At 37.9% G+C, this 16,104-nt stretch overlaps 1 protein-coding gene across 4 annotated transcripts in view; it reads right to left on the bottom strand.

Moving 5' to 3' along the window:
* The window catches only part of HELZ (helicase with zinc finger), a 173,970-nt gene that overhangs the window by 62,785 nt on the left and 95,081 nt on the right, over positions 1 to 16,104 (bottom strand). For all 4 annotated transcript variants that reach the window (XM_055101690.2, XM_055101691.2, XM_034942757.3 and 1 more), the window contains 5 exons: positions 15,715 to 15,833; positions 14,417 to 14,562; positions 11,593 to 11,740; positions 4,213 to 4,396; positions 2,252 to 2,480 (listed from right to left, as the gene is read on the bottom strand). In XM_055101690.2, the coding sequence (XP_054957665.1) occupies positions 2,252 to 2,480; positions 4,213 to 4,396; positions 11,593 to 11,740; positions 14,417 to 14,562; positions 15,715 to 15,833 (826 nt within the window). The remainder of the gene's footprint in view (positions 1 to 2,251; positions 2,481 to 4,212; positions 4,397 to 11,592; positions 11,741 to 14,416; positions 14,563 to 15,714; positions 15,834 to 16,104) is intronic.

A 16,104-nucleotide genomic window follows, 5' to 3' on the forward strand; every position in this document is an offset into this window, starting at 1 on the left:
TGCCCAGGGTGATCTCAAACTCCTGAGCTCAAGCAATCCGCCCACCAGGGCCTCTCAGAGTGCTGGGATTACAGGTGTGAACCACTGCGCCTGGCCGGAACACTATTCTTATATCCATTTACTCCCCTAATAGTTTCTAGTTGTTTTCAACATGTGCTTTAATATATTACATTCTAATCAAATTGTATGTGCTGTCTCACTTATCAAATAATAAATACAAGCAAAAGTGGTAAAATACCACAAGCAACATTTTAACCAAATATACTTACAATGACTAGTAAAGTAATATAAAGTAAAATTCTTAGGATGAAAGCAAAATTAGTAGACTTCTTGATATACCTGGTTCTTCTATTCATTTGTAACTCAGAATTAAGATATTCTTGACTAGGCGTGGTGGCTCACGCCTGTAATCCTAGCAATTTGGGAAGCTGAGGCAGGCAGATTACCTGAGGTCCGGAGTTTGAGACCAGCCTGATCAACATGGAGAAATCCCATCTCTTCCTAAAACACAAAAAATTAGCTGGGCGTGGTGGCACATGCCTGTAATCCCAGCTACTCGGGAGGCTGAGGTAGGAGAATCACTTGAACCCAAGAGGCAGAGGTTGCGGTGAGCCGAGACTGCACCATTGCATTACAGCCTGGGCAACAAGAGTGAAACTCTGTCTCAAAAAAAAAAAAAGATACTCTCCCCTCTCCAATTTGTCATTAGTGACTACAAATGCATGGCAATATATTTTTAAAGTATGAAATTAAAGATGTTACAACAGAATTGTTTACAGATAAATAAGTTACAGACCCTTCAAGCTTTGTTTTTTAAAAAAGAAATTTTTTTTTCATAAATTAAAACTCTACTTGATTCCTTTGATGATAGCTTTCCCCTATAAAGGATATTAACTTTTTGAGGGGTCTTAAATTCTAATATATGAAACTTATTCTTAAAGGTCCCAAATAGTCTCCCTTCCCAGAATTTTTCTTCCTGCCAGAACACAAAAATAGATAATAAAGTGCTGTCATTATCTATATTGTAAGAAAAAAAAAACCTGATTTAAAGAGTGCTATGTCCTAACAGTTTTGTCTACTTTAATTCTAACATATCAAAAAGAAATAATTACCCAAGGCAGATTCAGGACTACCTACATCTCTTTTTACTATTCTGAACTTCCTATGACAGGTACTAGCACACTTATAAAATTTTCAGTAATCCCTAGTGTATTTCTTTCTTTTTCACAAAAGAATATTATAAATAACTGTTCGACTGCTTTTTTTTTTTTTAATGCTAGCATTGTTCTTCAACACTCAAAAGGCCAAATCTTCTATTACTGGCTTTGTACAGTTAAAATTCCAATTAACTGGTATAAGTCACAAGTGTATAAAGAAAGATTTTGGTGTGTAGGTTGATATTTTAACCATATTTAGTAGAAACTGTTCCTTAAAACTAAAGTCTAATGAATACTAATAATGCTACCGAAAGACAAGTAATGACCACGTCTAACCCCATAATGTTAAGATATTCTGGATTAACCAGATACAAAGAATTATCTACATTGAGAAGCCTTGAGAGAGCAAGACTACAGAAGGAAATTCATCAAAAATTAGAACAATTAAGGGAAAAAGTGAGGCACTAAGGGATATAAAAGTTAATATCCATCAAAGACAAACACATGCATGAAACCAGCTCAGGACCCCCGCTCTAGTTGTTGCTTTTTCCTGGAGCACTTTTAACCCAAATAGCTTCTCCCTCACTTCCAAGTCAGCTTCTCAGTGAGGTCTGCTCTCACCACGCTATTTACAATCACAAGCTAGTCTGCACCGTCCTCATCATTCCTAATTCCTCTTAATATTTTCCTTTCCATTCAACTTACCATGTAAAATACTATATAATATTCCTATTTAGTTTACAGTAATCTTCCTCTCCTTACCAGTAAAAAGTAAGCCCCACCAATAAAATGTAAGCCCCACAAGGGCAGAGATCTTTGTCTATTTTGTTCACTGATGTATCTTCAGAAGCTGGAAGAGTGCTTAGAACCTAGAAGTCACTCAGGAAATATCTCTTGAATAATGGCTCAATGAATACACAATTATGCATACAATAAATAGATCCAAAGTAATATGCTTTTGTGTTCCCATTGGATATCAGGCTATAATAAACCTGTTTTTAATTAGCCAGAAGGTCATATGAATAAATATACACATAGGGATACAAATCATGTCACATTTCCCCTTTAATGTCTCAACATTAACACATAATTACCTGCATCTTCCAATAGAGCACAGAGCAATGGGATCACCCACCACAGCAACCAGGGATTGTGCTCTTGTGATGGCAGTATTGAGAAGCTTGTAGTTAGATAAAAAACCATAATCTAAGTCCTCTGTGGAATCTTCCAGAAGTTGCTCTTTCTTTTTAATTGGTGTCTGTTTATGTTTACAAGTATGTCTTGTACGTACTGTGCTAAGAAACAAAACTCTGAATTGCTTTCCTACAAAGAAAATTTTTTAAGAAAAGACTTAAGATTGTCATTCTGAACCACTGATATAATAAAAGCATTGCATTTTTTACAATGTAATTGCTAAATAACAAACATTGGCGAAGATGTGGAGAAACTGAAACCCTTATGCACTGCTGGTGAGAATGTCCAATGGTACAGCTGCTGTGGAAAACAGTGTGGCAGTTCTTCAAAAATTTAGGCAGAGAACTACCATATGATCCAGCAATTCCATGCTTACATACATACTCAAAAGAACTGAAAGGAGTGACTCAAACAGATATCTGTATATCCACGTTCATAGCAGCATTATTCACAATAGCCAAAAGGTGGAAGCAACACGAGTATCCCTGGACAGAGGAATGGATCAACAGAATGTGGCATATACATACAATAGATTATTCAGCCTTATAAAGGCATGAAATTCTGACACATCTTACAACATGGATGAACCTTGAAGGCATTATGCTAAGTGAAATAAACCAGTCAGGAAAGGACAAATACTATATAATTCCAGTTATATGAGGTAGCTAGAACAGTCAAATTCATAGAGAAAGAATGTAGAAGGGTGACTGCCAGGAGGGAAGGAGGAATGGGGGCATTTAACGCATACAGAGTTTCAGTTTGGAAAGATCAAAAAAGTTCTGGAGATGAATGATGATGACTGTTGCACAATAACGTAAATGAACTTAATGCCACAGAACTTATGTGCATAAAAATGGTTAAAATGGTCAATTTTACATCATACGCATTTTACCACCATAAAAAAGTTTTTTTTAATGATACTATTGGAACCAACCTTAAAATTATCTAGTCCCAGGTTCCACCCAATACAAGGACTCTTTGTTGAAGCAGTCATCCAGTCTCTGGCCAACGAGGGCACGCACAGCTGATTTCATAAAGAAGTCTACAGAAAGTCTAGGTGTATATCATTTTTTCTTATGTGCTTCAAATAGTAACATATCTATTCCCTCACCCTATAACAAATCTCAATACAATGTTGATGTCAATCCTTAGTCTTCTCTTCTCCAGGCCAAACAATCCTAGTTTTCTCATGGCAGTGTCTTGATCATTCACTACCCTAAGTCTCCTCTGGGTGCTTTCTAATTTACTCCTAACGTTCTTTCTAAAATGCTCACCTAAATTCTGTATAATCTGGACAACACATGGTACAGTAGAACTATTTTTTGCCCATGCTCTTACTGCTCTATATTACTCTTACTGCTGGATATTACCATAAAACCTAACATTGTATTAGGCTTCAATTAGAGTTCACATCAGAGTGTTGCTTCATATATTTAAAAGCACAGATTTTATAGCAATTAATTAAATGAACATAATTTAAAAGAGTTGCTGTTAACTATAAACTTAGAAAAGTCTATACATAAAAATCTTTATGAAGAAATTCATCCTCTGATACCGTATAACAGCAAAATGTGTTATATACTATTATGACTGTAATTCACAGCATACATATACTATGTGGCATTGATATAATTATGGTCACAGAAAAGGTATATTTGTTAATACTTATTTTATTTGGATATAAAAACTTAATAAACATGTAAATGAATTCAACCTTTAATTGCCAAACCTGGCATTAAAGAACTTGATATGAAATGAACACATAACTTCAGAAAAGAGATCTTGAGTATTAAAAATCCAATGTGAACACACTTTAGATTTAAGCATTTGAATGACTGAATTCATTTCAATTGATACTTACCTTGAACATTTAGCACCCTTTCTACATTAACATCAGATAATCTCTTTTTTCGAAGTTCAGCACGTATTCTAAACACTTGATCAGCATATGGAGTCACCACACCAATACTGCCATCATCTAACTTCCCCCACGCTACTGGCCACTTCCTTCTTAACTCTTCTACACGTTCCACCACTTCAAACACCTTTAAAAACAAACACACACATACATATTAAAGTTATCACCAATGTTTGGAGAAAATAATATCGTAACTAAAACTGATTTATAAAGGATCCCATTTTAGCAGATGTCATTAAAAAAAAAAAAACTACCTCTAAATGGGAGTAATGCTTTGCTGATGTGAACTGAATGAGAATATAAATTTTTCATTTACATTTTAAACAGTAAAATTCTCCAATAATACAACCAGTGAAAACATGAAAATCAGGGACAATGCTATTGGCCCCCAAGTTCCTGTGTAGGGAGGAACAAGCTCAAGTTCCTGTGTGGGAAAAAGACAGGCCATGATTCTAGGGAAGGCAAGTTCTCACAGCCCCAGTAATTCTCAGTCCACTCTCTCCAGATCAGGTCAATGAAACTAACCAACCAACTAGAAGCTTCCTGTCATCAGTGACATCACTAAGTCCCAGCAGTACAAGGTCTAACATTGTCCCCTTCGTCACTGATATAACTAAGCAGACCAGCCAACAGCCACCAATTGACAACAAACCACAGCTGGGACTAGGCCACATTTGGATCACAGAGAAAGACTTTCAGAATTCACTGCCTGCTAGTGGTACAAGTCCAGCCAAGCCATTTCATTAACCTTGCAATAAAGCAATGCCACAGTTTATGCAACTGAATTTTTCAGACCCCAATTACTGGATTATGATAGGGTTTTTAGGATAGTTTGTTCTATTTTAATTCAATGAATTGATCAAACAGTTTCAATGTCTGGCACAGTGGAGAAGGTACAAAAATTAATAAAACATGTTCCTTGCCTGCTACTTACTGAGAAGAACTTATGGTTTATTTAGAAAAGAGAGTCATAATAAAAAAAATATATAAGGCAAGCACAATAGAGGGTCAGTCAAGAGTCCAGGGGCATACAGAGGAAGGAGGTGTGTTTTCAAATGTCTTTAAGTACATCGTTTCTTTATTATTTACTAACAGTATCTATTTTAATTTATAATATTAAATATATTTAATAAAAATTGACAATTTTCATCCTTTGAAAAACCTGAGGTTATTGACTACGAAGCAGTTCCCATGTTCAGATACAAATTCAGTGAACTACAGGGGTAAGGACTACAGTCATCCTGTCGTTACTATGATACAGCAGCAAGTGCATCACATACACAGACTACCCAGGGAATGTGAAGAGCAAACTGGACTAAAGACATGGCATTCTCACTATCAGGAAACAGAGTAGACATACTCAGTCTACTGCAATAAGGAATAAGAAAAAGTTATCTTTACCCATGTGGTTAGATGTGGGGATAGATGAGTTGGGAGACACCTCTGCTGCGCCCTCCCACCCCACAGAGTTCCCACCTCTAAGCAACACACAACCATTTCTGCACTTTATCCTCCTGTCGTGTAGTCAAAAAACAGACTTAGAATGATGATATGAGTCATTCTGGGAAAACTCTCTCCCAGAAAAACATCTTTTAAGCTGGTCAAAATTAGCAAAGACAATCATTCAAAGTCTCTAAAGACAGATCAAAGAGGTTACAAGAAATTGAGAAGCATCCATCTACTCAACAAAACCTGTAAAAACTCACTGAGAACAGTGGAAGGTTGAGGCCTACAAGCTATGGACTGCCCCCTTTCCCCCACAGCTCTTACAGAACTGTTTCAACGGCCAAGGGGCAATTCCCATCGCCCTAGCTCCCTCCTATTCCAGGTACTTTTGGCAGCTGGTAAACATTGGCAGATTTCATTTTTCACAGCTTTGTGCTGCAGAAGGCCTATGATAAATAGTTGGTAGTAGTCAGGTGGTACCTGTTCCCCAAACCCCATCTCCTGCTACATAGGGAGTGGGACAGTGGGTGGCAGTGCAGTCCCTCTTTCCCATATAGCTCTGCATTGCAGGAGAGCTGATCCAATGGCCTTGGCAGCCCATTGACAGTTTGCATTTTCTCTAGCTTCCTAGGACAGAAGACCTATGCTGGGTAGATTCAGCAGCCAATGAACATCAGCAGATCCCAACCTCCCCTGATGTGCACTGCAGAAGAGCCACACTTGGTAGCGGCACCAACTGGATGGAAGCACCTGGATGGCAGCATGGATTACACACAAACATACAGCATACACAGAGCTCCTGCTCCACAGGATGGATGCAGGTTGGGAAAAGCAGTGAGGAGCAAGTTCCATGTCCTCCCCCAACAACTGCTCCATAAGTTCTGCCCAGGAGACAGTGAGAGGAAGGCTCACAAACTGGCAAAATTCTGCCTCCGCCAGGAGACCTACGGCAGCTGGATCACACCGTGGAGCAATTTATGCCCCCGGGAAGTGAAAAAGGAAAAACATTGAAATGAAAAATTTATTGCCAGGAGTCAACTGTAGATTTGAAATAACAGAAGCACGAATCAGCAAACGTGAAGATACATAGCGGTTATGCAATCTGAAGAACAGAGAGAAAAAGTAATGCAGAAAAAATAGCCTCAAAGAAGTGTGGAACACCAATTAAGCTCACCAACACGCATTTGATGGGAGAACAGAAGGAGCGCAAAGATGGAAAGGAGCAGAAAAAAGGTTCAAAGAAATAATGGCTAAAAATTTGTCATATTTGATGGAAAACACTGAGCTATACATCCAAGTTCAATGAACTTTGAGTAAGATAAACACAAGGAGACCCACACCCAGACAACCATATTAAAAACTAAAGTCAAAGACAAAAATAAAATCTTGAAAACAGCAGGAGAAAAACAACTCATCACTTACAAAGAAATTCCAGTAAGACTAACAGATTTCTCAACAGAAACAATAGAGGCCAGAAAGCAGTGAGAAAACACATTTCAATGTGCTAAAAGAAAAAATCCAACCAATTCAACCAATAATCTTATATTCTACTTTTCAAAAATGAGGGCAAAATAAAGACATGCCCAGATGAAACATAACCTGAGAGAATTCCTCACTTGCAGACTCCCCTTATAAGAAATACTAAAGGAGAGTATTAAAAACATAAAATTATATAAAGTAATAATTATAAAAATATATTGAGTTTGTTATATATAGGTATATATAATAGCACAGAAAGGAAGGGGGAATAGAGCTATGTAGGAGTATAGTTTCTATAGCTCATTGGAATTCATTTAATAAAAATTTGAAGTAGATTCTGATAAATTAAGATATACATTGTAAGCCCTAAAGAAACCACTAAGAAAATAACTCAAAAAATATAATTAAAAAATAATTAAAAGAAATGCCTGGGCATGGTGGTTCACACCTATAATCCCAACACTTTGGGAGGCCAAGGTGGGTGGATCACTTCAAGTAGGAGTTTGAGACCAGCCTGGCCAACATGGTGAAACCCTGCCTCCACTAAAAATATAAAAATTAGCCAGGTGTGGTGGCAGGCACTTGTAATTCCAGCTACTTGGGAGGCTGAGGCATGATAATCACTTGAACCTGGGAGGCGAAGGTTGCAGTGAGCCAAGAACGTACTACTGCACTCCAGCCTGGGCAACAGAGTGAGACTCTGTCTCAAAAAAAAGAAAAAATAATAATTAAAGGAATTAAAATGTGACACTAGAAAATATGCACTTAATACAAAAGAAGGCAATAAAGAAGACACAGGAGATCAAAAACTACATGAGACATAGAGAAAAAAAGGGCTGAGGTAAATCCAACCATATCAGTAACATTAAATGTGAATGGATTAAAAACCCCAATCAAAAGGCAAAGATGGCTGCAATTCCAGAACTTTGGGAGGCTGAGGGAGGTGGATCGCTTGAGCCCAGGAGTTCAAGACCAGCCTGGGCAACGTGGCCAAACTCCATCTCTACAAAAAATACAAAAATTAGCTGGGCATTGTGGCATGCATCTGTAGTCCCAGCTACTTAGGAGGCTGAGGTGGGAAGATCACCTGAGCCCAGGGAGCTCAAGGCTGCAGTGAGCCATAATCATGTCACTGCCTTCCAGCCTAGGTGACAGAGCAAGACCCTGTCTCAAAAACAAAACAAAACAAACAGGCAGAGATTTTCAAACTTTTTTTTAAAAATCAAGATCCAATAATATGCTGTCTATAGAATATGCACTTTAGATTCAAACATGTAAACAAGATGAAAGTAAAATAATAAAAAAAGATATACCATGCAAACAGCAACTATAAACAAGCTGAAATTGTTATACTAATGTCAGACAAATCAACTTTAAAACAAAAAGCTGTACTAAGATAAAGAGGGATATTTATTTATTTTATTTTATTTTTTTGAGACAGGGTCTAGCTCTGTCACCCAGGCTACAGTGCGGTGGCACAATCTCAGCTCACTGCAACCTCCCCCTCCCAGGTTCAAGCCATCCTCCCACCTCAGCCTCCTGAGTAGCTGGTATTACAGGCACCTGCCACCATGCCCAGCTAATTTTTTTGTATTTTTTTGTAGAGACGGGGTTTCACCATGTTGCCCAGGCTGGTCTCGAAGTCCTGAGCTCAAGCAATATATCCACCTCAGCCTCCTAATGTGCTGGGATTACAGGCGTGAGTCACCGCACCCGGCCAAGGAGGGACATTTAAAAATGATAAAAAGGTCATCCTGTTAGGGAGATGTAACAATTATAAATATAGATAATTAATTGCAGATTCTCAAAACATATGAGGCAAAAACCACATTCTCCTCTATGCCTCAGGTCCCACCAAGCCCAATGAATTCATTTTGTATATCTGTACAACTCTGTCTACCTCTCAGATCACACCATCTTACGGTTATTATCCATAGCTCCTCCCTTCCAACTGAATTTTTCAAGGTTAAGAACTATACCTTGGCCCAGTGTGGCCGCTCACACCTCTAGTTTCAGCATTTTGGGAAGCCGAGGTGAGAGGATCGCTTGAGCCCAGGAGTTCAAGACTAGCTTGGGCAACATAGTAAGACCCCATCTCTACAAAATACATTTTTTAAAAAAAATTAACTAGGCGTGGTGGTGCGTACCCATAGTCCCAGTTATTTGGGAGGCTGAAGTTAAAGGATCACCTGACCCCAGGAGGTCAAGGCTGCAGTGATCACACTACTGCACTCCAGCCTGGATGACAAAGAGAGACTCTGTCTCAAAAAAAAAAAAAAAAAAAAAAAAAAATCATATCTTTGGTGCTTAGTACTTAAATTGTACTTTTTTTTCACCTTGGCATTGAATTGAAACCATTTCATTACTGTGGGATATAAGTTCAGAATCAAGAAAAAAAAGAATGATCTTTCTCAGTCTCCTTCTACAATTTTAAGCATGTGAAAGAAGACACAATTTCAAATGACGTACAAAGCACAAGATACATAAAATAAAAAGCATGTTGTCTAAACAAAGGAGAATTACACACAGCACATATGCTATGAGTATTCCTTCAACTTGAGGTTCTTGAACTTTTAATTCCAAACTTTTTTTTTAAGTTCATTTTGATTTTAACTCTGTGTAAGACTATCTTATTTTCCTAATAGTGGAATGTAAACTCTTTTCAAATGCCCTCCTAAGTATTAGTCAGAATCTTTATAAAAGATATCATTTTCCCCTATGAATGTAACTGATGCCACTTGGTCTGCTTGTTCTATAACACAAAATAGATTTGAGTTTCACCTTTAAATTACATACCATCAAGAAAAGCCCAGAGCTTCTAAAATCATCTTACTGTCCAAATAAACCTATATTAGTATCCAAATATGCCCATACTGGTATTCAAAAATTCAAAACGCCTACACTGGTATTCAGCTGAGGTGAAGAGGGTCAGTCCTTGCCCCTTGCAGGAAGAGTCCTGGAGCAATGTGTCTCAAAATTTTTGACTACAGTAACTTATGGGGCTGAAGACACTGTCTGAACAACCATGCTCTGGTGAAAGTCAAGGTGGTTTGAAATGTCTCTAAAGTTACATGTTTAATATTTAAAGGTCACACGACCTTTAAAGTGAGCTGTCTTTGTGATCTTTTGATATGAACAAATATTAAAAAAAAAAAAAACCTTTGAGTAAAACTGACAGTCCATGAACCGGCACCTTATTTATCCTATAGCTTATAGGTTTCCTGGGAAACACACCAGGTCACTGTGAATGAACAAGGAACCCAGGCTGAGAAACTGAGTCTCTGGCAAACATCAATCCCGCCTCAGGATCAAGGATCAAGGCTCAGCTCTGATCCCTGATGTCACCGCAGGGCCACCAAGGCTTCTGGACAGGCCCTGGTTGCCACTTCCTGTCATCCCTCCCACCCATAACCACGGCTAATTTCTAGGCCAGTGGTTTCCAACTTGAGTGCAAAAACGATAAAGGAGACCCCTAAAGTTATTTTCAATATTTCAAATATTTAAAGAAAAGTTTACCTTTTCCTAAAATTAAATGGCACAGACTAACCAAAATGTCAAGTTTCTTTGCTTTTGGCTAGGATTTTATCAAGTGAGTACTGATGATTTTTTTGTACTGACTTCTAACTACAGGCCCATGAGCAATGTCTTAACGGAAAAATGAATTCCTACTACATAATAAAAGCCATTTCTTTGTAAATAATATGGGTAAAGCATGGAATTCAAGGGCAGTGTAGACTGGAGATCAAGAGCCATGCCCCTAATGATATGCCATCCTCGGGCTTCCTGAAGTCCAGAACTCAACTCCCTCCTGACGGACAGAACCTTAACTCCAGGGTTTCTGGTTTGTTAGCCCCTGAAGACGTTGCCATTTTTTTGGTCTGCTGCCTGACCTGACCCTTCAAACTACTCACATGCTCTCTGAACCTAAAAAGTCAGAAATTGTAAGAGAATTATGTAAGTTGGAGCACATCATGGAATTGCAACATCGCTGTCTGGGTCCCTGTGATCTCTTTGGAGCATAGAATTCTGCAATTCAAGTCTTATTCATTTAAAATGATACACCTCATTTGCATATGCACTTAAAAACTTACTCAGAGTCTATTTTAGATACCTAACAATAATGATCTAATTGAGAACAATCTTGGTTTTTCTTTTGAATGAAATCATGTATTTTGTCTTACCATAAGACAAAATGTAAATCAAAGTTTTTGTTTCCCATAGGAGATTCATCTGAACAAATCAATGTTATACAAGAAAGAATAAACTTTACATACTATTTACATGTAAATGAAGTCAATATGCAATACAATGTCAACCCAAAACTTTAAATAAATGCTTAACAAAACTAGACAATGTGACTGAGAAAACGTTAACAATTTACAAAAAGAATTAAGGTACCTCTGCATTATTATAAAAAGCTGTGCTATTTTTTTCTTGTACATCTTCTCCTCGTGCTGTAAAGAAAGTTAGTGGGTAGAAATCTTTGTGTGCTGGCTGCTTCCCACTGGCCATCAGTTTGCCCTCATAGAAAAGCTCAGAGGTATAACTGCAGTAAAAGACAAAAAGAAAAAAGGGGGAAAATCTACATCAAAATTAATTTCACCCATAAGAAAAAAAAAATCAGTCAATTCTAATAATATTGCCTTATGTCCATGATTAATTTTACTCCAATCATCTAATACTTGTGATACCAAGAATTTCTCCATAAATAACAAGAGTAGGGTCCTGGCATAATATTGTTAAATGGAATGATTTTGGTAAGGTACGAAGCCAAAACAGGAAGAAATGATGACAGTTCAATACAAGATGAGACTTTATGAGGAAATTTGCTAGCCAGTATATTTCCTTGGTTAAATTTTTTTTATTTAAATGAGTCACATACAATCATGTACCACATAATGATGATTTAGTCAACAATAGACAGTACATATGATGATGGTCCCATAAGATCATAGTACTGTATTTTAACCATACTTTTTCCATGTTTAGATATACAAATACTTACCATTGTTTTACAATTATCTACAGTATTCAGTACAGTAGCATGCTTTGTACAGGTTTGTAACCTAGGAGCCAACAGGCCATTTACACCATATAACCTGTATGTGTAGTAGGCTATGCCATCTAGGTTAGTGTAAGTTCACTCTGTGATGTTCACACAACAACAAAATCACCTAATGACACATTTCTCAGAATGTGACCCATGATTGTACTAATACATGCAAACACACAGACATACAGATGCTGGAACAATGTACACAACTGAAAGACAGTCAAGCCGTCAACTGTAAAATGAATTCGCTTTACTGATGAAGACACCATCTAGTACTTGACTCATCAGTGACTGTAGCAAATGACTGAAAATAATAAAAGAATCACATTTTGAGAGATACAATTATATCTATCCAATTGCTTTCAGGGAAACCTAAAAATGGTTTTCACATGGCTGACATAATCAATATTATTAAATTATACTAAACTTTTTTATAGTGTAAGTTTCTGGTCAGGGTAGTGAGTGGAAAGGAGCACAAAGGGGCTTTTGGAGCACTGGTCATGTTCTGCTTCCTGATCTGGATTAGGGTTACATGCTGCATGCAGGTGGTGACAATCCACTGAGTTGTTGAGATATATACCTTTATAGATGCATACTATAGCTAACAGAAATATTTTAAAACTTATTAATAAGTTTCATGGTTTTGTCCCTCCCTTTCTTTCCTTTCTTCCTTTCTTTTAAAGCAGATTACTTGTACAACATAGCCAAAGACATAAGCAAACCATCATGCTGTTTGTCAATATATTTATTACAGCATGTAGCTTTTCATATAGATTATATATTTAGTCACAGAAAAACGTATGCATAGCTAACAGAATCTAAAGTTTTGGTTTCCAGAATTGCCCCTGTGGTGTTATTTTATTTGTATGTGTAGATATATAGATAGATAGATAGATAGGTAGATAGATATAGATATATATTCATCCATAGTTCCTGGCTCCTAACTACCACAGCTCTTGTTACTGTCTTTTGTTATAATTTGGGTATGTCAGGCCTCAAGAAACAGAATCTCTCTGACCTTCTCCTGCCTTCCTTTCACCTGCCCCAAAGCAGGACTCTAATCTTCCCCTGCCTTTTTATTCTTATTTTTGTTTTTGAGACAGGATCTTGCTCTGTCGCCCAGGCTGGAGTGCAACGGCGTGATCATGGCTCACTGAAGCCTCAACCTCTTGGGTTCAAGAAACCCTCCCACCTCAGCCTCTCAAGTAGCTGGGACCACAGGTGCATGCCACCATGCCCTGCTAATTTTTTTTTTTTTTTTTTTGGTAGGAAGGGGGTCTTCCTATGTTGCTCAGGCTGGCCTCGAACTCCTGAACTCAAGCAAATCTCCTGCCTCGTCCTCCCAAAGTGATTGTGGGTCTTAAGACCCTCCACAGAGAGGGTTCCACCCTATACTCTGAGGGAAGGAATGCTGACATCACAAAGCTTCCATAAAAACCCAAAGAACTGGGTTCGAAAGCCTCTAGAAAGCTGAACACGTGGAGGTTCTGGATGGTGGCGCACCCAGGGAGGGCATGCCAGCTCTGCGCGCTTTCTCCCATACCATGCCCTAGGCACTCTTCATCTGTATCCTCTGTAATATCCTTGATAATAAACCAGTAAATGTAAATAACTGTTTCCATGCATTCTGTGAGCCACTCCAGCAAATTAAGTGAACCCAAAGACCCAAAAAGAGGGTCGCAGGACCCTCAACTTGAAGCCAGCTGGTTAGAAGTAAGGCTCAGGCTTCTGACTGCTGGGGGGCCGGGAGGGGGGCAGTCTTCTAAGCCCTCAACCTGTGGGATTGGACATTATTTCTGGATAGATGGTGTCAGAAGTGAAATGGAGGACACCCAGCTGGCGTCCCCTGCGGAACTGGTTGCTTATTTGTTGGTGGGAAGGAATTCCCTACATTCGATCATACAAGTCTTCTGTGTTAATTGTTGTGAGAGAGTAAAGGAAGAACATGATTTCAGAGTTTTTCCCAAAATAGCCCTATTCTGTGAAAAATTACAACTCTGACTTCTGAAGTTTTCTTTTAAAGACATAAAATTAAACATAATTTGCAAGACTAGGGACACCATGTAAGTGTGTTGGGAATCATCTGTCCCTAGCAGCAGTGCTGTTTTGAGTTCCCTCCTACTACCAGACCAACGAAAGTATGACACGGAGGGGGCAGTTCACACCTACTTGATGATAGCTTCATGGGAGCGGTAGTTCTCACACAGGAGAATCCTACATGGGAACTCAGCAGGGTAATGCTCATAGAGTCGGTCAAGTAATGAAACGTGAAGGTTTCTCTCCCTGGCAAACTCGCTGTAAACAAAAGGACTGAGCTGTAACAGACAAACATACAGAGAAAGTTTAACTGAATATATAAATAGTATTTTTTAACCTACTTATAAAAAATCCACTATGCTAAAACTTCTTATATACAAAACTTCAACATGCTAAATGCTGGGACAAGCACAATCAGTAATATTTTCTCTGAACCATTACTACTACTAAGAACTTGGCTAAAATTTCCAACTTCTCATTGCAGTTTACCAACACTAACCCAGAGTTTCTTTCTACACCTGACAAAGGGCTCCCCAGCATAATAATGAATAGCTACTACTTCAGTGATTCCAGGCATGCAACCCACTGTATCACTGTGGGAGTCAAACAGTTATTTCACTAAAATTGATTAATTATTTTAAATGATGAGCTGGTAGGACATACAGCCTACCACTAAAAAATCATTTTTAATAACTAACAAAACAACCCTCTTGATCTTATGAAGTACAAGGAGCCATTCATGGTTATGCCTTTTACTACTAAAGAACAAAATTAAACTACTTTAGGCAAAGAAATGAAAACAGAGCTTGTTCCTCTACATTTAACTCTCTCCTTGATGTCCCGACAGCTATATAGTACGATGTAGGTCCAATCTTAACTGCAGCAGGAGAGAAAGAGCCCCAAACTGCAACCTTGTAAAACAGGTATCTTCACAGAAAAACTGTATTTCTCTTTCCTACATATAGATATTCAAATATATAAAATCACACTCTTTGACATTTTGGCGGTAATTTAAGCCCTCTATTTCCTAGTTTTCTATTACACCAAAAAAAATTACTCCTTCAGGTAAACAAATAATAGAGACAGGAGCTGGGGAATTACAATTCCCCAGGATCCTACAGGAATGATCATTTAAATTTCACTTCACAAAAAAAAGTAAGAATCAGATATTCATACTATAAAGAACAGAAGTTAAATAAATAAACACGAAAATTATAACAGTGACAGACTATCCAAAAAAGAAAAAAGAGTAGCAGAATAGTAATTTTTCTTCAGAAATAACAGTATTTTTCACTATTAGTACAGAACTATTTGAAGTACTAAAGTTATAATGCATGGCATAATTTCATAGGATGTTTTAGAAATAGAATATTAAACATCAAAATATAATTAAAAGTTACTTTAAACACAGCAACTCAGAGGGCACTTACCTGCATGTGATCACCAGCCAAGACAATCCGAGTGTTTTGAGTTGCTAATGCTAGAGGCATAATGGTTTCACACTCCATGGCCTGGGCAGCTTCATCTAATAGAATGTGTGTAAAAAACCCTAGAAAATGCAGCATAAACACAGGATAGCACACTAGAGCAGCAACAAAGGCAGAAGGACTATAGTTATTTTCTTTTCTGCTAAGTAAAGAGTTTAGTTTGCTAATCTAAGAGTATTGAGTACTTTTATTTATTTATTTTCTTTTTTTTTTTTTTGAGACAGGGTGTCACTCTGTCTCCCAGGCTGGAGTGCAGTGCTATATGATCACAGCTCACTGTAGCCTCGGTCTCAGGTGATCCTCCAACCTCAGCCTCCCAAGTAGCTGACACTA

The sequence above is a fragment of the Pan paniscus genome, chromosome 19, assembly GCF_029289425.2.
Source record: "Pan paniscus chromosome 19, NHGRI_mPanPan1-v2.0_pri, whole genome shotgun sequence".
Taxonomy (NCBI): domain Eukaryota; kingdom Metazoa; phylum Chordata; class Mammalia; order Primates; family Hominidae; genus Pan; species Pan paniscus.